Source organism: Rhinolophus hipposideros (genome assembly GCF_964194185.1).
Source record: "Rhinolophus hipposideros genome assembly, chromosome: 12".
Lineage (NCBI taxonomy): Eukaryota > Metazoa > Chordata > Mammalia > Chiroptera > Rhinolophidae > Rhinolophus > Rhinolophus hipposideros.
Window position 1 is genome coordinate 34,011,359 of NC_138058.1, and position 23,694 is coordinate 34,035,052.

The window sequence follows — 23,694 nt, forward strand, 5'->3', positions numbered from 1 at the left end:
TTCCCTTTTCTTCTCTGTCAGATGTTTGTAAAATTTTTTAAATTGGTGTTATTGGAGTTTCACAGGGTAAAATTAGATAATGTGTTTGTTTAATATAACAATCATCACCTAAGAGTTTTAAAGACTTCTTGTTTCCTTTTCTTGTTTTGAAACATTAATTGCATCAAGATTAAGAAATTTTTAACTCTTTCCAGAACTGTTCAGGAATAAGAAAATCTTATATTAAAAAATACCCTTTCAAAAGTAGTAAAATAAAACTGCTCAATTAATTGTAAAGGCCAATTTAACCATTGTAGTCAAAATTAATATGTAATATATACTGTGTGTCGGCCTACCTCACATCTGAATCCAAAATCCTAAATAAACTTTTAGCCATCTTAGTTCTATTTTGGTACAAAGTTATATGTGCTTGGAATATCTAACAAACTAGGAAGAAAAGCAGCTCTATATTACCTTACAATTCATCACAACCAGGAGGTTTCTATCTCAATATTATAAAATATCAACAGTCATAGATTATATTAGATTATCTCAGTAAGGTAGAAAACACAGTTAATTAAACTCTACCAAAGTATTAAAAGTTTAATGTAGAGTTTCGGTTCATCTAATTGCCAATATTTTCCTTAAGAAACATTATGCTTTACAAACATTCATATTTCTTTTAGTTTTGTATTATATAAAATGATTTGGATAAGTACCAGAAGAGGGAACTTATAATTTGTGGGCAATATAATCATGAATAGGAAACTAAAGAAATCAAGTGCTGGTTAGCAATGAAAAAATATTAGGGTAATCTTAACGTGAGGTCTTCGTGGAATTATATGAGAATAAAACTTTCTGAGATACATAAATGAACACTTAAGTGGATATACCTAGCATGTTGGTAAAATATTTTGTAAAGATGCAAGTTAATTTATTTCTTAATATATTCTACCTAAAATCTTAATGGAATTACTTTAAATTTGATGAAATTACTCTGAATAATAAATAAACAGTGTGACTAAACCAAGCAGTATATGAAGTTCTGAAAGGAAAACCCAAAAGGGTTGATTATTGAAGTGCCTTGTGTCTTTGTGTTTATGTACTCTGGGGTGGATTCAGCTTCTTAGGTCTATGTTTATAATGTTTATAAAGTTTGAAAAAGGTTAGCAATTATATATTTTAGAGAGATGAATTTCAGTACTAGCTATTAAACATTTAAAAACTACAATATGAGTTTGGTGAAGAATTGTTAAGTGAATAACAGGATAGATAAAAAAACACATTAATACATGATATTTAATTTGGGGGCAGAAAGAAAAGAAAAACCTCACTTCTCTCATTCAGGATGGACTTAAAGTGTCCGTTTTTCCCCCACTGCAATGTAGGATAATGCGGAAGAAAAAGGATTGAATATCAAACCATTGTGAGGGCCAAGATTTCTAGGCTTAGAAATAATGAAAAGGGAAAGAGTGATAGATTTGCTATACAATAAATAGCAATTTTGTTGCACAACATTTGTACATATGGAAAATTGCCAAAATGAATCTTACTGGAAGAACCCATTTTCCCTCTTGGTGTTTGAAATAACATCTGATGGAGTTTTCTTATTTATGAGTGGAGGGAAAAGGTAATTTGAGATGTTACGTGTCTTTATGCAAAGCAGTAGCCCTGCTTTACTCATTCCAGAAAATAGTGTTTACTGCCCAGCCAGTAAAGTTTTTCCACATTATGGTAATAAACTTAAATAAAATGTTATTAAATTTTATTATTCAGATGTTTTATCATTTTGCTTAATCAATCAAGCATTTTCTTTTTTAAAAACAATCATGGATTAAACAGTTTGAATATCTGCTATGTTCTATTGCTGAGAATACATCTGTGAACCTAATACCATCTCTGCCTTTGTGGAACTGGGATTTTTTTTTTTTAATGGAGGAGAGACAGATAAATATATAATGTCAGATGCTAGTAAGTGCTTTAAGAAAGATAAAGGAGAGTAAGGGATTAATAGTGCATTGAGCCTCAATAGTGCATTGCTCAGCTGCAGGTCCATTTGCTGTTGCTAGTTGCAGGGGGCACAGCCCACCATCCCATGCGAGAATTGAACCGGCAACCTTGTTGTTGAGAGCTTACAGTCTAACCCACTGAGCCACCCAGTCGCCTCTCTGGAGGCTCAGCGGCCGCCCATCTTGGGGCTCAGTGGCTGGCAACTCATTGTCTTTAGTCTAGTTGTGGAGGGCACAGCTCACTGGCTCACATGGGAATCAAACCTGCAACCCTGTTGTTCAGAGCTCGCGCTCTAACCAACTAACCATCCGGCCATCCCCATACTGTATCTACTTTGCTCAAGAATTATATTTAAGCTTAATGTCCAATTAATTATGTCCAATTAATTGCTATAATTATGTATTCGTGTCAGCAAATAAGTTAACTCATAAAATGTTCACTTGTGTTTTCCCCTCTTTTTAAAGGAGGCCTTATGGGACCTGTCAGGATGATTTCGTCTGGACATGAGTTAACAACAGATTATGATGAAAAAGCACTTCATGAGCTTGGTTTTAAGGATATGCAGGTACACATAAATGTGGTTTGAGTTTTAATCATCTATTGACATAGTCAATAGTGGAATCGTCGAAGGTATAGTTCAAAAATAGTTCTTATTGCTTTTGTTATATTAAAATTGTAAATGAAGTTATTTTATACTTAAGAGATGTATTACATCAAAAACTTGATTTGTCTAATTATGTGTTGCTTTTTTCTCTTATTGCTCCTGTTTTTAACAGATGGTATTTGTATCTTTGGGTGCACCGAGGAGAGAACGGAAAGGGGAGGGTGTTCAGCTACCAGCATCTTGCCTACCACCCCCTCAGAAGGACAACATTCCAATGCTTTTGCTTTTACAAGAACCTCATTTAACTACTCTTTTTGATTTATTAGAGATGCTTGCATCATTTAAACCACCCTCAGGAAAAGTGGCAGTGGAAGATAGTGAGGTGACTATATTGTTTCATTTTCACAAAGTCTTGTTTTGTTTTTCTCTTGAGTAGAAAATAATTTTATCAGTAATCTCTTTAAGAGCAGTAAAACATAGGAAACCATTTTTTTATTCTCAGCTATTTAAGTACATAATATGATACAGGCATACTGTTTTAAGTATTGTAGAAGGATCAAAATAAGCACAGTTTCAGCCTTCATTGTATCCAGTGGGGAAGACAAATAATTGACATGCCTAACAGATAAATTGTTTCAAGTAAACTAACAAATAGTTGCAGATAGAGATAGGTGCTAAGACTGAACATGACATGCCATTATTAGGTGTGGTGATAAAGACCCATTTTTATATTATTTGGTCAGGGAGGGTTTCTCTGAGAGACCATATATAATCTGAGCTGAAGGATGAAAAGGAGCCAACTAAATGAAGAAAATATGGAATGATCTGGATAGAGTAATCTGATTCTTGAAGCCCTTGATATAAGGAGGAGTTGAGCAGGTCTAGAAATTGTTAGCTATTGAGTAGAATATAGAGGGTGGTGGGAAAGTGGAATGAGAGGAATCAGATTGGAAAAGCAAGCAGTGGGATAGACATGTTCTGATTTTTGTTTTAAAGATAATATGTTTGTTTGGCAAGAATATAAAAAGCTATGAGGAACCTAATGCACTAGGCCAAGGAGGAGTTGACGGTGCCCTGGAGGAAGAGGAGGAGTGAAAATAAAATAGATAGCAGGTCAAACAACATAACTTGTGGTGTATTGGCTTAAGAGAGGGACAGTCTTGGGTTCAGAAGAGGGAAAACAGAGATGATGTCCAGGTTTCTGGCTTGAGCAACTGCATGGATTCTGTTTGAGAAGAACAATGGATATCTGTGGGACAAGTGTAAATGTCAAATAAGCAATTGAATATGAGTTTGGAGCTTAGAGAAGAGGTTTGATCAGGAGAAGTTTGTGGGTTATCACTATAAAGATGGTATTTAGAGTCAAGAGCGTGTATGAGATCACTTGAAGGAATCATTTTTAGCTGATTTTTTTTTAATGCCTTTAAATGGACTTACCCTAAGGTGTTCATTGGTGTGCCTCATACAGTGAATCATCATTTTGCGGTTGAATGGCAAATAATTAATAGTAGTACTTTGATGGCTCTCCTCTGATGGCTGCTGTTGTGTCCTTTCTTTCCCAAGAATGTTAAGTGACTTCTTTCCTTGTCTCCAAAATGTGTTTGGTTGTGGATGCAGTGGCAGCCGCTATTGAGTCCCCTGTTCCCCATAGTCTGGTTTCTCTTGTGGTGGCACATTCTTTTTTTTTTTTTGTCATATAAATTCTTTTTTTTTTTTATTAAATTTATTGGGGTGACAATTGTTAGTAAATTTACATGGATTCATGGATTTCAGGTGTACAATTCTGTATTACATCGTCTATAAATTCCATTGTGTGTTCACCACCCAGAGTCAGTTCTCCTTCCATCACCATATATTTGGGCACATTCTTAAATTCCCATGAAAACCCCCTTTTGTTGGAGCAGAATAATTAAAAATAGATGTCTATGAACCTCCCATTTCATCACCCTTTTAATTTTATGCCAGAGATACTTAATGACCTTTTATGTTATGGCAGCACTATGTTAGCAGTTTAAAAGAGATAAAGACAATTACTAGAATTCCCCAGTTTTCCAGAAGGATGCTAATGTACTATGCAGTGTGTTATGGGAACATTAGGGAGGAAAAAAAATGGGGGAAGTATTTTGTAAAGGGGTAGTTTTTTAAATTGAATCCAGCTCTGGATGAGAGTGAAGAGAAACATTACAGAGTCACAGAAAACTGAATGGCATATTTGAAAAATATGGGAATTTGAGTATAGTGTAATTCAAATACAATGGCAGAAAGGGAGATTGTCACCAATACGACAAAGAACGGTATGAGATTTTTATTCGTTGTAAAATGGATTACCATTATCATGGAAGGTTTCATAGCAACAAAATGAGATCGATTTCTGGACTTTTAGAAACAAAGTTTAGGTGTTAGTGTGGAGGATGTATTAGAGAAAACAAAGACCAGAGGTAGGAGGACCAGATAATAGGCCATTGTAATAGTCCACATGAGGCCTAAATCAGAAGGGAAAGCATTTATTTTATTTTTTTTTAGCAGATACTATATTGAACTTTGTGGCGAGTATGTAATTGTTGACGTGGGATTTCTTTGTTGTACAAGACTGGTTTGGCCTTGAAAAGGGTTACAAAAAGAATAAAAATAAAGGATCTTCACTGTGTATAACCCATATTGTAGGGCCTTTCTTTCATAACATAGAAAATAGTCATGTATAGTTGGGACATTTTTTTTTCCCCCTTCAAATTGTTTTTCGCACTGAGTTCATTCTTTTTTTTTTTTTAACGGGTTATTTACAAAAGAATGATTTCTATTTTACTGAAGAACTTTCACTGTCATTTCCCCAACTAAAGCAAGAGTGGTACTTGGGTTGCTTTTCTTTCTTAATTAGGATTGTAAAAAGCAGTTTGCCTTGAAACTCCATCTCTAAGATTCCATTGCCTTCAAAGCATACTGGCTTTATACCATTATAACAAAGAATTATTAGGTTGGTGCAAAAGTAATTGCTGTTTTTGCGATTATCTTTTAACCTTTTAAACTGCAATTACTTTTGCACCAACCTAATAAATTACTTTTTATAAATGTATAGAAGATTCCTTTGGCATCCTTTACACTATATTATACCAAAAAAAATTATGACAGCATCAATAGTAGAATTATAATGTATAAATTCATACTCTGGAAAAATTCCAAAACTCCTAATTAGCTTTTGCTGTTTATTTATCTTTTGGGATTGTGCTTTAATTAAAAAAAAAGAAAGAAACTTGCCCATTTCTTACATACTTTCTGAAACCTTCTTTAGCTTACCTATTGTCTCAGCACCTTACAAAGTTCAAATTTAACAAATGATAATGGAAAAAAGTAGATCCTTTATAAATAATTTGCTTTCCTCTTAATTTCTGCTTTTCTGAGACTAGAAAGTAAGATAATAGATTAGCAAAATAAGAGGAACAGGTTTACTCTTTTCCCAAATGTAAGGTTAAGAATTTATCACATCTTTGTAGTTCTTAGAATAATTGATCTGCAAAGAGGAAATAGATGGTACTTTGAAATTTACTTGAATGTCTATAAAACAGACATTTTTACTTCTATTATACTTGAAAAGTTTCCTAAGGACAGGGACCAGAATTACAGGTCACACTTTTTTATCCAGGAAAGTGTTCAATAACAAGTTGAAAAATCACAACTTTGACATAATTCTGAATTTATTGAATAAATGTATTTACCATGTAAGAAATGGTTTATTTCTCAATGTAAGAAATGGCTTACTTCTCATTTTTAAAGTAAGACTATAGGATACTATTAAATTTGATTAGTGATTTTATGCAAAAAAGTTGAACTTAAAAGTTTAGATTTTTTTTAATTACTGATTCGTCTCGATAAGCAATTATTCTTGTTTGTGCAGAGCTTAAAATGTGAAGAACTTCATCTTCATGCAGAAAACCTCTCTAGGCGTGTATGGGAGCTACTGATGCTTCTTCCTACATGTCCTAACATGTTGATGGCATTCCAGAATATCTCAGATGAACAGGTAAGCCCATGGACTCTTTTTACTCTCCTAGAGGATGGTACCAGTTTGCATTCCTACTTCTAGTGTGAGATTGCTTACTGACCAATATCCTTGTTAAAATTTTGCCCATTTAAAAGGTAAAAAGTGACAGTTCGTTTTAATGTTTAATTATTAGTGAGGTTAAACAATATAAGACAAAGATGTTTACTAAAATGATCTTAAGAAAATATGAATTTGCCTTTATATTAGTGTTTTATACCTGTTACTCTATGTTCTGAATATTGATTTGTTTTCAACAACAAAATGTTTAGAGGTAATACACTACAGTTTAATGACATGCGTCAGTGCTTATTTTGGATGCTCATGCAAGTCAACTGATAGAATTATAGAGAAAAATGAGGCAAATAAATTTAATATGTATTTGTTAATTTCTCATAGGCGCATGATCTTACATGTATGTTAGATATCTTTGTAAATACATATGTTTAAATTAGTGATTATTTTTTAAAAGCTGTATAATAAGGGATTACTTTCTGGAGATACCAATAGACACCTATAGGATGAATGGAAAAACAATGTCCTAATTATGCTAATGGTTATCTATGATTTGAGACTTTGTGATGTGATTTCAGAAGATCTCATACCTCAAATAATTTATAATTGAAGGAAGTGGGCCTGGAAAATGGTGGTTCACGACTCAAGAGTAGCTCTAATTATACTGTTGTCAAAGATGCACACTAAATGTGAATAACAGTTTCATAAGTTGAGAGTAGAAAAAACTATTTTTAAATTTATGTATTTGTATATGACTTAAATGGATCGGTATAACTTAACAAGTGTTAAACATAGAGTGTACCACAAGTATAAACTTTTTTACTTCTATTATTCTTTTCTACTTCTATATCCTTGAAGGTTCATACATTCAACTAGGCTGCAATGTTTTTTTTTAATTGGGAAGATTGTAAACTGCTTCAACAATTGTGAAGGCTAACAAGATGTAATTTTTTCCTGTACTTCTGTTTGTGTATTTATTTTAACAAAATTTAGTGAATAATTGGTGTTTTTTTTTTTTTTTTTTTTTTTTTTAAGATTTTTTTTTATTGGGGAAAGCGAACAAGACTTTATTGGGGAACAGTGTGTACTTCCAGGAGTTTTTTTTCCAAGTCAAGTTGTTGTCCTTTCAATCTTAGTTGTGGAGGGTGCCATTCAACTTCAAGTTGTTGTCCTTTCAGTCTTAGTTGTGGAGGGCGCAGCTCAGCTCCAGGTCCAGTTGCGGTTGCTAGTTGCAGGGGGCGGAGCCCACCATCCCTTGCAGGAGTTGAACTGGCAACCTGTGGTTGAGAGGACCCGCTCCAACCGACTGAGCCATCAGGGAGCTCAGAACTGAACTGGCAACCTTGTGGTTGACAGCCCACTGGCCCATGTGGGAATCGAACCGGCAGCCTTCGGAGTTAGGAGCATGGAGCTCCAACCGCCTGAGCCACCGGGCCGGCCCAATTGGTGTTTTAATTATACCATTAGTACCAGTTATATAGGCAAGGGAATCATGTTTGAATACATTTCAATGTGTATGTAATATATGAGTTTTTATCTAGTGTCGATTTCTTTAAATTTTTTTGGAGGGGTGTTCCCTTAGTAATTTGGTGTGAGAAAGTTATGTTTTTCTTTTATTAATTTAAGAGTAATGATGGACTTAATTGGAAAGAACTTCTCAAAATTAAAAGTGCTCACAAGCTATTATATGCCTTGGAAATTATTGAAGCGCTGGGAAAACCTAACAGAAGAATAAGGAGAGAATCAACGGTAATTGCATTTCCATTGTTATCATTACATGTTTGTTTTCTCTCTGGACCAAAATCCCAGAGTGCGTTATCTTTTAGTCTAGAATAATTTTTTTCCTGCCATGTTCCCTAATGTTCCCTTATTTTTTTTTTTTTGTTCCCTTATTTTTTTTTTATTTTTGTTCCCTAATGTTCCCTTATTTTTTTTTTTTTTGCCTTTCCCACAGGGAAGTTACAGTGATCTTTATCCAGATTCGGATGATTCAAGTGAGGATCAAGTGGAAAATAGTAAAAATTCCTGGAGTTGCAAGGTTTGATCATGTGTTTTGCAGTATATTGATAAAAACAATTTATCTCTAATTTTCCAACAGTAGGTACCATAATTATTAGTTGGTTTTAAGCTAATTTGCTATTAAAATAAAGCATAATTTAAAAATTATATATTACTCTAAATCACAGTTATAAGCTGAGATTATTTAATGCCTTGGTCCTACCATTTTTCCTTCATTGGAATACTGTGTTAGGACATCTCAGTGTCTAGGATTAAATGATTGATGGAATAGAAAGATATATTACAGATTTTTGCAAGAATCTTTTTAAAACAGTTCTTGAACGTCAGCTTTATGTTATTACTTTGCATAGAAGTTATTTTGGTTACTTAACAAAGAGAAATATCCTAAAGGAAAGATATATTTTACTTACGCGCGCGCGCACACACACACACACACTAAATCAAAAAGCAGGTCTTCATTATAATATATAGCTGCTTTTCTCTTACCATTACGTTCTCAATTTATTACAGTTTGTTGCTGCTGGAGGGCTTCAACAGTTATTAGAAATTTTTAATTCTGGAATTCTGGAGCCTAAAGAGCAGGAATCCTGGACTGTGGTAAGTGAGAATTCACTGTTTCAACGAGTTAGAATAGTTATCCCATTTTAAGCACTTCTGTTTCCAATTAGTAAGTATAACTTGTGCTATTATACATAACTATAACAAAGGAGAGTATGGATTATAATCAAAGTAAATTACTTTAAATATAAGGAGTCATAAAGTAGTTACACAATCAGTTCTCTATGTCAACTGTTAAAAATTTTTAAGTAGCAAAATTATTGCCTGAACTATGGCTAATTCAATGGCTAATTCAGAAGCATTTTTCTTTTTGGTTGATAAATTTATTAATATTTACATAATCAAACTTTGGGTACCTTAAAAAACTTTATTTGTGTCTCTAGTTTTCTTAAAAACATCCTTTTTCATTTTATCGTTTTCTTTTGACCATTATTTCCTGTATAGCACTACTACTCAAAAATGTGTTTCCAGACTATTTTTGACTAGTCTGCAATGAAATAGGTACAGAAATTGAGAGTAAGACTTAGAAAATTTTATAGCAATTGGATATTGCTGCAGTGCTTTTTATAAATTTTTCAAAATCATTGGTCTTCAACAAAATGTAAAATTTAAAAATGGTGCTTTACTACTATTAACTTGAAAAAGCACTGTTCTCTTATATTAAGAAAATAAAACTGCTTGTGGAATATTAAAAAATTCATAATGCTGCATAGCACAATCCAGGGTTGAATGAAATGGAAAGGATGCTCCTTTTCTTGACCTCAAACAAAGCAGTGTAGCATTATCAAACATTCCACTCAAATACTTCTTAGTTCTTGGTGTTTAAAATGACCTTGGTACCTAGGAGTCAGGTGTTCTTGATTTGATATCAAATGCTGCTACCCCCAAAAGGTTAATGAAAAAATACATTTAGAAAACATCTTGCCACTGGTTTCAATACTTGAAAATGAAAAAATATATACATTTTTATTTTACTACAGAGATTTCCTTGTTAGATACCTCTGCTACAATAATTATTGTAGTTCTGTGTCTTACAATTGAAATGTCTGTTTATGTTTTATTGTTAATCATGTCTTTGTTATCCCATTAATTTCTCAGAATTATAAAGTGACTTTTAGTTCTTTGGCAAAATGGGAGAATTTTACTAAAATCTTTAATGAGTATTTATGTGTTATTTATAGGAATTTTGTTTGTAAACTGCTCTAAGTTTAGTTTTGAATAAAAATTACATGGAATCATATGCTAAAGATTTTCTCTATTTCCTTTGAAGTTTTGGATACTTTTATGAACTATTACTAATATAAATTTATTACCATATCTTACGCATTATAGCCTGGCAATGCCTAAGATGCCAAGCATGCCTGAGACACAGATTGCTTTTGAGTCAACTGAAGTATACCCTATGTATAATGTATCTGTCTGAGTATATTATAGAATACTTATAAATTCAGAGTCATTCTTGTTTCTTAACAAATTTTGTTTTTTCCTTTTAAAATGAGCTTAGTTGAAGTATACTTTTTTTTTGTCATGACTTCCTCTTTTTTATTTTTTATTTATTTTTTTTTTACTTTTTTTTTTTTTAATTAAATCTATTGGGGTGACAATTGTCAGCAAACCCACATAGATTTCAGGTGTACAACTCCGCATTACATCGTCCATAAATCCCATTGTGTGTTCACCACCCAGAGTCAGTTCTCCTTCCATCACCATATATTTGATCCCCTTTACCCTCATCACCCACCCCCCACCCCCTTACCCTCTGGTAACCACTGAATTATTGTCTGTGTCTATGAGTTTTTGTTTCTCATTTATTTGTCTTGTTCTTTTTGGTTTATATACCACATATCAGTGAAATCATAGGGTTCTCTGCTTTTTCTGTCTGACTTATTTCACTTAGCATTATACTCTCAAGATCCATGAGGTATACTTTTAAGTTAAAAATTTTTGACCTGTAATTCACATACAATAAAACTCACTTTTTAAATGTACAAATCAGTGATTTTTAGTGTATTCACAAAGTTTGCATTACTACCCAGAACAGTTTCATCACCCCAAAAGGAAACCCCATACTAATTAGCAATCACTCCTCATTTCCCCGCAAATGCTTGAGCCCTAGGCCACCACTAATCTAATCTACTTCTATCTCTATGGGTTTGCTTGTTGTGGACATTTTATATAAATGGAACCGTTCTCTCTCTCTCTCTCTCTCTCTCTCTCTCTCTCAAATACATACACACACACACCCCTCATGTGTACTCGGTCTGACAATTAACTTCACGAACTTGCCACTGTTTGCTTACACTGACAGCACTGTACACAGAGCTCGGTAAGGTTTCATAACCTTGGTATATCAGTGTCTCACAGCTGTGTTTATGTTGATGTGTACCAGTGTCTTATTGAGTAGCGTTCATTATTGTTGTTGCATTTTTTGTGTGCCATTGTGAGAATGTCTGAGCTTGAATTAGAGCACGAACAAACACTAAATTTCTTGTTAAACTTGGCAAGAGTGGAAGTGAAATCCAAGTTTAGGGAGTTAATACTATGAAGAAAACAGCAGTGTACAAATGGATGAAACATTTTTCTGATGGGGAGGAACGCGTCACTGAAGAAGAGAGGTCAGGGCGGCCAGTAACAAGCAGAACTTATGGAAAACAGTGCGAAAATTCGTCAGCTGACTGTGAGAAGCATAGCAGACCAAGTAAACATTGACGTAGAAACAGGAAAATCTTAAATGAAAATCTTGGCATGAGAAAGGTGTGTGCAAAAATGGTCCCGAAGCAGCTCACCGATGAACAAAAGCAAAGGAGAGTCAAAAGTTTGCCTAGACCTTCTGGAGACGCAATATAATGTTTTGGGCCGTGTTATCACTGGTGATGAAACATGGGTGTACCAGTACGGCCCTGAAACAAAGCGTCAAAGTGCACAGTGGAACTCAGCCAATTTTCCACAACCAGAAAAGTTCCGTCAGTCAAAACAATGTTGCTAACCTTTGTTTGATATCAGAGGGGTTATTCATTATGAATTTATATCAATTGGACAAACAGTTAACCAAGTTTACTATTTGGACGTGCTGAAAAGGCTGCGTGAAAAAGTTAGACGACCTGAACTTTTCGCCAACAATTCATGGCTCTTGCGTCACGACTATGCACCAGCTCACACAGCACTGTCTGTGAGGGAGTTTTTAGCCAGTAAACAAATAACTGTATTGGAACACCCTCCCTACTCACCTGATCTGACCCCCAGTGACTTCTTTCTTTACCTGAAGATAACGGAAATATTGAAAGGAAGACATTTTGATGACTTTCAGGATATCTAGGGTAATATGATGACAGCTCTGATGGCCATTCCAGAAAAAGAGTCCCAAAATTGCTTTGAAGGGTGAACTAGGCACTGGCATTGGTGTGTAGCTTCCCAGGGGGAGTACTTCGAAGGTGACCATAGTGATATTCAGCGGTGAGGTATGTAGCACTTTTTCTAGGATGAGTTCGCGAACTTAATTGTCAGACGTTGTGTGTGTGAGTGTGTGAGAGAGAGAGAGACATGTATTTATTCATCCTGGAAAGTAGTATATTATCCATTGATAGGAAGATTGATGACTGGTTTAAGGATTTTACAGTTTTTGCTCTTACATTTAGGTCTTTGATCTATTTTAAATTAACTTTTGTTGTCAAGTCAAGGTGTACTTCTCATGCAGTAAATTATGTACTCGTTTAGAAAGTATAGTTCACGTTTTGAAAAATGTGTATATTTGTATCATCCTCCAACACAGTCAAAAGTTCTGTCCTGTCCTTTTACAAGCAGTTTCTCCCCATCTCCCAACCGACCGGCCATGGAACTACTGATATGCTTTGCTTTGCTATAGATTACATTTGCATTTTATATGATTTCATGTAAATGTAATAATAATGGTATATAGTCCTTTGTATCTGGCTTCTTCCACTCAACATGTATTTTGAAATTGATAAATGTTGCATGGATTGGTTTTTTTTTTTTTTGCTGAGTAGATATTTGTTGTATAGGTATAGTACTACTTATTTATGCTTTCACCTATTGATGGACATTTGAGTTTCCGGTTTGGGACTATTATGAATAAAGCTGACATAAGCATTCTTTTTGGGTACTTGTTTTTGTTTGGGGTAAATACCAAGTAAAGAAATTGCTGAGTAATGTAAGATTTACTTACAAGAGGCTGACAAACTGTTTTCCAAACTTGTTATACCATGCAACATATGAGAGTTCCATTTGCCTCACATCACCACCAGTTGGAAATGGTTGGTCTTTTAAATTTGAGGCATTCTAGTTGATATGTAGGTTATCTTACGGTTTTGTTTTGCCGTTGCTTGGTAACCAGTGATGTCGAGCATCTTTTTCCCTTATTAACCATGGTGTTTTGTGTTGTTGTTTTTTTATACTGGTAAATACACATAACATAAAATTACCATCTTAACCATTTTTGAGTGTATATAGTTTGAATGTATATAGTAGTATATATAGTATGTTTGTGTATATAGTATATAAGTATGTATTCACTCTATAGTGTATATAGTATAGTGTGTAGTGTATGTAGTGTATACACTATATAGTATATAGTATATACAGAGTGTACATAGTATGTTTGAGTATATGTAGTAGTATTAAATACATTCACATTGTTGTGCAACTATCACTACCATCCATCCCCATAACTGTTTTCATCTTGTAAAACTGAGGCTCTATACCTATTAAACAATAACTCCCCATTCTCCCTCCTCTCCAGCCTGTGGAAACCACCAATATACTTTCTGTCTATGATTCTAACTACTCTAAGTACCTCAAATAAGTGAAATCACACAGTATGATCTTTATGTGACTGACTTATTTCATTTAGCAAAGTATCCTGAAGCATATCCTTATATCACCTTGCAGTATTTCCTGGCATCTTAAGGCTGAATAGTATTCCGTTGTATGAATATGTAATATTTTGCTGAACAATTCATCCATGATGGACAGTGGGTTGCTTCCGTGTTTAATTGTTGTGAATAATAAATACTGTTTTGAACATGGGCGTACAAATATCTTTGAGAGTCTGCTTTTAATTCTTTTGGGTATATACTCAGAAGTGGAATTGATAGGTCAAATGGTAATTCTGTTTTCAATTTTTGTAGAACCTGCCATACTCTTTTCCACAGCAACTGTATCATTTTATATTCCCACAAACAGTGCACAAGGGTTTCAATATCTCCCTATCTTTGCTAATATTTTTTCTGTCTTTCGAACAGAAAATAGGAGCCATCTTAATGAGTGTGGGAAGGTATCTCATTGTAGTTTTAATTTGCACTTCCCTAATGATTAGTGAACTTGAGCATCTCTTCTTGTTTTCACTGGCTATTCATGTATCTTCTTTGAAAAAAATGTCTTTTGAAGTCTTTTGCCTATTTTTGAATCTGGCTGTTTGTTTTTTTTTTTCATTGTGTTTTTAGAAGTTTTCTATATATGGTTGATATTAATCCTTTATCAGATACAAAGTTTGCAGATATTTTCTCCCATTTTGTGCCATTGCCTTTTTACTTTGCGGATAGTCTTCAGATGCACAAAATATTTTAATTTTCAGGGGATCAAATATATGGTGATGGAAGAAGAACTGACTCTGGGTGGTGAACACACAATGGGATTTATAGACGATGTAATACAGAATTGTACACCTGAAATCTATGTAAATTTACTAACAATTGTCACCCCAATAAATTTAATAAAAAAAATATTTTAATTTTCTTGAAGTCTAGTTTGTCTATATTTTCTTTTGTTACCAATGCCTTTGGTGTCCTATTCAAGAAATCATTGCCAAATCCAATGTCATAAAGGTTTTGTCTTATGTTTTCTTCCCAGAGTTTTATTGTTTGATGTCTTATATTTAGGTCCTTGATTCATTTAGAGTTAATTTTTGTATATGTGTTAGGTTAAGGGTCCAGTTTCAATCTTTTGCATGTCAATATCAAGGTTTACAAGGATTTCTTAAAATGAACTGTCCTTTTCCCCATTGAATTCCCTTGGCATTCTCTTGTCAAAAATCATTTGACCATGATATATGTGAGGGTTTATTTCTGTGCTCTCTGTTTCATTCCATTGTTGTATATCTATCTGTCTTTGTGCCAGGACTACACTGTGTTAATTACTGCAGCTTTGTAGTAAATTTTGAAATCAGGAAGTGTGAATTCTCAGTTTTGTTCTTTTAAGATTATTTTGGCTATTTGGGGCCCCTTGAGATTCTATTTGAATTTTAGGAGTGTTTTTTTTCGCTTTCTGCAAAAAACATAGTAGGATTTTGTTAAGGATAGCATTGAATCTGTAGATCACTTGAGGTATTAATAGTATTGATATTTTAGTACATGTTTCAGTCTATGTACATGGGATGTATTTCCATTTATTTATGTCTTTAATTTCTCTCAGCAGTGTTTTGTAGTTTTCAGTATAGGAGTCTTTCAGCTCCTTGATTTCTATCCTATTTTTTTTGATGCTGTTGTAAATAGAATTGTTTTTATAATTTCCTTCTCACGTTGTTTGTTAGTATATAGAAATGCACCTGAATTCTGTGTGTTGACTTTATATCCTGCTACTTTGCTGAATTCATTTATTTCAAGGGTGTTTTTGTGGACGCTTCAGGGTATTTAGATGATATGTAGGTCATATCATCTACCAACAGATAATTTTAGTTATTGGATGTTTATTTCTATTTCTTGCCTAGTTGCTTAGGCAAAAACTTCCACTACTATGTTGAATAGAAATGGTGAAAGCTGTCATCCTTGCCTTGTTCCTGATCTTAGAGGAAATAGTTTGAGTCTTTTACCTTTGAGTATGATTTTCACTAATGGCTTTATTATGTTGAGGTACTTTCCTTCTATTCCTATTTTGTAGAGTGCTTTTATCATGAAATGGTGTTGAATTTTGTCAAATGCTCTTTCTGCATCAATTGAGATGCTTATGTGGTCTTTTTTCCTTCATTTTGTTGATGAGGTGTATTAACATCGATCCATTCTTGTCTGTTGAACCATTATTGCATTCCAAGATTAAATTCCACTTGGTCATGGTGTAATGACCCTTTTAATATGTTGCGGAATTTTGTTTGCTAATATTTTGCTGAGGATTTTTGCATTAGTGTTCACAATGATATTGGTCTGTAGCTTTCTTGTAGTGTCTTTATCTCTCTTTGATATCAGGGTTATGCTGGCCTATGAGGAGTTAGGAAGTGTTCTCTCATCTGCTTTTTGGAGGCTTTTGAAAGGATTGGTAGTCTTTAAATGTTTGGTAGAATTTATTAGTGAAGCTGTCAGGTTTAGGACTTTTCTTTGTTGGGAGACTTTTGATTACTGATTTAATCTTACTAGTTGTAGGTCTGCCTATTCAGATTTTTTACCTCTTTGTGAGTGAATGAATAGGAATTTGTCCTTTTCATGTAAGTTATCTGATTTCTTGGCATGCAGTTGTTCATAGTAAACTATTATAATCCTTTTTATTTTTATGGAATTGGCAGAAATGTTCCCACTTTCATTTATGAGTTTATTGATTTCACTTTTCTGTTTCTTAGTCCTACTAGCTAAAGGATTGTCAGTTTTGTTCTTTTTGAAGAACCAACTATTGTTTTCATTGATTTTCTCGGTTGTTTTTCTGTTCTCTCTCTTACTTTATTCTGGTCTTTATTATTTTCTTCTTTTTGCTATTTTTGGGTTTAGTTCTTTTTCTAGTTTCATAAGTTGTGAAATTAGATTGTTGATTTGAGATGTTTCTTGATTTTTTAACATGATAGGTATAGGTTTGTAGGTATAAATTTTCCTATTAGCACTTCAAATAGGGAACTTTCACTGTCCTGTAAGTTTTGTTTTGACCACGCTTTTTATCTTCTTTTGTGAAGTGTCTGTTCATATATTGGACTTTTTTTGTTTGCTTTTTGTGTCTCAGTGAAGAGTTGTAAGATTTTTTTCCCCCCTTAATCAATCTGGACATGTTTTTGTTTTGTTTTGTTGCCAGATATATGTATAATTCTCTCCCCTTACCCATGAGGATATGTTCCAAGACCCCCTGCAGACGTCTGAAACCCTATATATACATTTATTCCTATACGTATATACACTTTGCAGCTTCTCTTTGGCATATCCAAATTGGCAACATCACTACACTTGCATGGTGGGGCCATTATTAAGTAAAATAAGGGTTACTTGAACACAAGCATTGCCATACCAAGATGGCTACTGAGTGATTAATGGTTGGGTAGTGGATACACTGGATACAGGGATGATTAATGTCCTAAGTTAATGTCCTAATGCTCCTGAGGGCAGAGCACGAGGATACAAGATTTCATCACGCTATTTAGAACGGCACATAATTTAAAACTTCAGAATTGTTTATTTCTGGTATTTTCTGTTTCATATTTTCAGACCATTGTTGACCTTGGGTAATTGAAATTGCTGAAAGTAGAACTATGTATAAGGAGGGACTATTATATTATAGTGTGAATATTTTCACTCAGTCTGTGGCTTGCTTTTTCATTGTATTAACAGTGTCTTTTAAGCAGAGAAGTTTTTAAATTTAATAAAATTTGAATACTATCTAAGAAATCCCTGTTTCAAGGTCACAAGATTTTCTCCTGTAAGTTTTTTAGTTATCTTTCGCATTTAGCTCTGTAATACGTTTTGAGTTAACTTTTGTATATGTGGAGTGAGATTGAGGTTTTATTAATATTTTTCTTATGGCTAATTTTTCTAGCATCATTTGTTGAAAACACTCTTTCCTCACTGAAATTTCTGGTACCTTTCTTGAAAACTAGTTATATAGTATTGCTAGGTTTCCTGGTATTTTGATATGGATGTACCACTTGGCAGTGGGATTAGAAAAATAGGAGATACAGGACTATTGAAGAGCAAGCTGTGAAATTCTCATCTCGACATAGGTGATTTTTTTTTTTTGATTTCCATGTCTCTTATTCTTTTTTTTTTTTCAATTTATTGGGGTGACAATTGTTAGTAAAATTACATAGATTTCAGGTGTACAATTCTGTATTACATCATCTATAAATCCCATTGTGTGTTACCACCCAGAGTCAGGTCTTCCATCACCACATATTTGATCCCCCTTACCCTCCTCTCCCATCCCCCACCCCCCTTACCCTCTGGTAACCACTAAACTATTGTCTGTGTCTATGAGTTTTTGTTTCTCATTTGTTTGTCTTGTTCTTTTGTTGTTTTTGGTTAATATACTACATATCAGTGAAATCATGTGTTTCTCTGCTTTTTCTGTCTGACTTATTTTGCTTAGCGTTATACTCTCAAGATCCATCCATGTTGTCACAAATGTTCCTATATCATCTTTTCAAACCGGCGAATAGTATTCCATTGTGTATATATTACCACAACTTCTTTATCCATTCATCTATCGAAGGACATTTTGGTTGTTTCCACGTGTTGGCCACCGTAAACAAAGCTGCAATGAACATTGGAGTACACATGTCTATGTATAAATGTTTTCAGATTTTTTGGGTAGATACCCAGGAGAGGGATTGTTGGGTCATATGGTAATTCTATTCGTAATTTTTTCAGGAACCTCCACACTGCCTTCCACAGCGGCTGCACCAGTTTGCATTCCCACCAACAGTGTATGAGGGTTCCTTTTTCTCCACAGCCTCTCCAACACTTGTTACTATTTGTCTTTATGATAGCCATTCTGATTGGGGTGAGGTGATATCTCATTGTGGTTTTTATTTGCATTTCTCTGATGCTTAGTGATGTTGAGTATTTTTTCATATGTCTATTTGCCATTTGTATGCCCTCTTTGGAGAAATGTCTCTTCAGGTCCTCTGCCCATTTTCCAGTTGGGTTGTTTGTGTTTTTGTTGTTGAGTTTCATGAGTTCCTTGTATATTTTGGATATTAGCTCCTTATCGGAGGCACTGTTTGCAAAAATCTTCTCCCATTCAGTTGGTTGCCTCTTTATTTTGTCAATAGTTTCTTTTGCTGTGCAGAGCTTTTAAGTTTCATATTGTCCCATTCATTTATTTTAGCTTTTACTTCCCTTGCCTTTGAAGTCAAATTTTTAAAATGCTCTTTGAACCCAAGATCCTTAAGTTTAGTACCTATGTTTTCTTCAGTGCAGTTTATTGTGTCAGGTCTTATGCTTAAATCTTTGATCCATTTTGAATTAATTTTGGTACACGATGGCAGATAGCAGTCCAGTTTCATTCTTTTGCACGTAGCTATCCAATTCTGCCAGCACCATTTATTGAAGAGGCTGTCTTTCCTCCATTGTATGTTTTTAGCTTCTTTGTCAAAAATTATCTGTCCATATTTATGTGGTTTTATTTCTGGGTTCTCAATTCTATTCCATTGGTCTATGTGTCTGTTTGTCTGCCAATATCATGTTTTTTTGATTATTGTAGCCCTGTAGTACAAGCTAAAGTCAGGGAGTGTGGTACCTCCAGTATTGTTCTTTTTTCTTAAGATTGCTTTGGCTATTCAGGGTCTTTTGTGGTTCCAAACAAATCTGATGATTTTTTTGTTCTATTTCTTTAAAAAATGCCATTGGGATTTTGATGGGGATTGCATTAAATCTGTATATTGCTTTGGGTAATATGGCCATTTTAACTATGTTGATTCTTCCAATACATGAGCATGGAATGTCTTTTCATTTTTTTGTGTCTTCTTCAGTTTCTTTTAAAAATGTCTTATAGTTTTCAGCATGTAGGTCTTTCAGCACTCAATGGACTTTTGTACACTGATTTTGTAGCCGGCAACTTTACTGTAATCATTGATTATTTCCAATAGCTTTTTGGTGGAGTCTTTAGGGTTTTCTATATATAGATAGCATCATGTCATCTGCAAAGAGTGACAATTTAACTTCTTCATTCCCAATTTGGATGCCTTTTATTTCTTTCTCTTGCCTAATTGCTCTGGCAAGGACTTCCAACACTATGTTGAAAAGCAGAGGTGATAGGGGACAGCCCTGTCGTGTTCCTGAACGTAGAGCAAAGGGCTTTAGTTTTTCACTATTAATTATGAGATTAGCTGAAGGTTTGTCATATATGGCCTTTATTATGTTAAGGTATTTTTCTTTTATACCTATTTTATTAAATGTTTTAATCATAAATGGATGTTGTATCTTGTCAAATGCTTTTTCTGCATCAATTGATGTAATCATGATTTTTGTCCTTTATTTTGTTTATGTGATGTATCACGTTGATGGATTTGCAGATGTTGAACCATCCTTGTGCCCTGGGGATGAAGCCCACTTGGTCTTGGTGAATAATCTTGTTGTGTTCTATTTGCTAGAAGTTTGTTTAGGATTTTTGCATCTGTATTCATCAGAGATATGGGTTTGTAGTTTTCTTTTTTGTGTGTTGTCCTTACCAGATTTTGGTATCAGGGTAATGTTGGCCTCATAAAATGAGTTAGGGAGTACTGCTCTTGTTCAATTTTTTGGAAGAGTTTGAGCAGGATTGGTATTAGATCCTCTTTGAAGGTTTGGTAGAATTCACTGGTGAAGCCACCTGGTCCAGGACTTTTGCTTTTGGGAAGGTTTTGGATGACTGATTCAATTTCATTACTGGTGATCTGTCTGTTTAGATTTTCCAGTTCTTCATGGTTCAGCCTACGAAGGGTATGTTTCAAAGAACTTGTCCATTCCTTCTAGGTTATTGAATTTGGTGGCATATAGTCCTTCATAGGATTCTTGGATGATCCTTTGTATTTCTGTGGTGTCTGTGATAACTTCCCCTTTTTCATTTCTGATTTTGTTAGTGTCTTCTCTCTTTTTGTCTTAGTAAATCTAGCCAAGGATTTGTCAGTTTTGTTAATCTTTTCAAAGAACCAGCTCTGTCACATTTTTTTCTATTGTCTTTTTGTTCTCTATTTCATTTAGTTCTGCTCTGATTTTTGTTATTTCCTTTCTTCTGCTGACCTTGGGTTTCATTTATTCTTCTTTTTCTAGTTCTTTAAGGTGTAACATGAGGTTATTTATTTGGGATTTTTCTTGTTTCTTGAGATAGGCCTGTAATGATGTAAATTTGCCTCTTAAAACTGCTTTCGCTGCATCCCAAAAATTTTGGTAGGATGTATTTTCATTGTCATTTGTTTCTATGTATCTTTTGATCTCTCCTAATTTCTTCTTTGACCCAGTCATTCTTTAAAAGTATGTTTTTTAATCTCCATGTATTTGTGTTTTTTCCTGCTTTCTTTTCGCAGTTGATATCCAATTTCAAAGCTTTGTGATCAGAGAATATGCTTGGTATGATTTCAATCTTCTTAAATTTGCTGAGGCTGATTTTGTGTCCCAATATATGGTCTATCCTTGAGAATGTTCCATGTATACTAGAAAAGAATGTATAGTCTGATGTTTTAGGATGAAGTGCTCTATGTATGTCAATTATGTCCATTTCATCTAATGTGTCAATTAGGGCTGCTATTTCGTTATTTATGTTCTGTTTGGATGATCTATCCATAGCTGTCAATGATGTATTTAAGTCCCCTAGTATAATTGTGTTTTGGTCAATTTCTCCCTTTAGTTCTGTTAGTAGTTGCTTGGTATATTTCGGTGCTCCCTGATTGGGGGCATAAATATTGATGACTGTTATGTCTTCTTGTTGTATAGTCCCCTTTACTATGATGAAATGTCCATCTTTGTCTCTTGTTATTTTTTTCACCCTGAAGTCTGTTTCATCTTACATCATTATGACTACACCTGATTTTCTCTGGGTACCATTTGCTTGGAGTGTCAATTTCCACCCTTTCACTTTGAGTCTATGCTTATCCTTGTAGCTGAGATGTGTCTCTTGTAGACAGCATATGGTTGGGTTTAGTTTTTTGATCCAATCTGCTACTCTGTGCCTTTTTATTAGTGAGTTTAGTCCATTTACATTTAGGGTGATTATTGATACGTGAGGGTTTCCTGTCATTCTATCTTTATTTTCTGGTAAGGCTGTCTCTCCATTGTTTCTTTGCCTTTTTGTTGTTGTCTTTTATTTCTGTGTGGTGGTATTCTATGATGTTTCCCTCTGTTTCTTCTTTTATTACAGTATGTATTTCAGTTCTGGATTTTTTTTTTAGTTGTTACCCTTAATTTTATGTAAAAGAAAGTTTGATATTTAGAGTATTCCATTTTCTTCAGCACGCTGATTTTCTCCATTCCCATATTCCGGTTCAGGCCTTTACTCTCTCCCTTTTTATGTTGCCACAATTTGTCCGTGTTGATGGTGGTCGAATAGCCTACTTTTGTATTTCTTGTAGTGCAGGTCGTGTGTTAGAAAATTCCCTCAGCTTCTGTATGTCTGGAAAGGTCTTTATTCCTCCTTCACATCTAAAGGATATCTTTTCTGGATATATTATTCTTGGCTCATAATTTCTCTCTTTCAATAATTTGAATATTTGGTTCCACTCCCTCGTGGCTTGTAGAGTTTCTGCTGAAAAATCTGATGATAATGTAATGGGCTTTCCTTTGTAGGTTACCGTCTTCTTTTCCCTGGCTGCCTTGAGGATTCTTTCTTTGTTGTTGATTTTAGAAAGCTTCAATTCAATGTGCCTTGGAGAAGGCCTGTTGGGATTGAGGTAATTAGGTGTTCTGTTTGCTTCTTAGATTTGAGGATCCAGTTCTGTCTACAAGTTTGGGAAGTTCTCAACAATTTTTTAAATATATTCTCTGTTCCCTTCTCTCTTTCTTCTCCTTCTCGTATGCCCATTATTCTTACATTGCTCTTTCTGATAGAGTCAGAAAGTTTTTGTAGAGTTCTTTCATTTTTTTTAAGTCTCAAATCTCTTTCTTCTTCCATCTGTTTAATTTCCAGGTTTCTATCTTCGATGTCACTGATTCTTCCCTCCATCTGGTCAACTCTACTACCTAAGCTGGTTATTTCATTCTTAATTTCTTCTATTGAGTTCTTAATCTCCAGAAATTCCATGGGGTTCTTTTTTATAATTTCAGTCTCTTTCGTAAAATGCTCATGTTGTTCTTTGATTGCGTTTCTGAGTTCATTAAATTGCCTTTCTGTGTTTTCTTGCATCTCGTTGAGTTTTTTCAGAACTGCAGTCTTGAATTCTCTGTCATTTAAGTCACATATTTCCTTATCTTTAAGTTCCCTTTCTGGAGACTTTTCACTTTCTTTCTGAGCTGTCTTGTTGCCTTGGTTATTCATGGCAATTACTGATTTATTATTTCTCTTCCTAAACATCTACAGGAGGGGCTTCTGCAACAGGGTGATAGGAAGAGGTCTTTCTTTTGTTTTCCAGTACTTGTTGGCAGAATGTTTTATTTTCTCTCCGACTGCAGCCTTTTCTTTCCTCTCTCACACAGTAGTGCTATGTTTTCTCTGCACTATTCCAGCTTCTCACACAATAGGGGGATTCCCTGGGAGACAGGCTTCTCCTCTGTTAACAGTCCCCCTTAGCCCTGTGGGCCATAAGCGGAGCCCTAGCAGTCCGAGTTCATCCATCTCCCGCATCTGCGGTAGTTCCAGGATGCAGCGA

At 34.4% G+C, this 23,694-nt stretch overlaps 1 protein-coding gene across 5 annotated transcripts in view; it reads left to right on the forward strand.

The window, feature by feature from the left end:
- USP34 (ubiquitin specific peptidase 34) overlaps positions 1–23,694 on the forward strand; it is a 214,361-nt gene that overhangs the window by 117,882 nt on the left and 72,785 nt on the right. For all 5 annotated transcript variants that reach the window (XM_081069154.1, XM_081069153.1, XM_081069152.1 and 2 more), the window contains 6 exons: positions 2,454–2,554; positions 2,766–2,975; positions 6,483–6,608; positions 8,268–8,390; positions 8,596–8,679; positions 9,171–9,257. In XM_081069154.1, the coding sequence (XP_080925280.1) occupies positions 2,454–2,554; positions 2,766–2,975; positions 6,483–6,608; positions 8,268–8,390; positions 8,596–8,679; positions 9,171–9,257 (731 nt within the window). The remainder of the gene's footprint in view (positions 1–2,453; positions 2,555–2,765; positions 2,976–6,482; positions 6,609–8,267; positions 8,391–8,595; positions 8,680–9,170; positions 9,258–23,694) is intronic.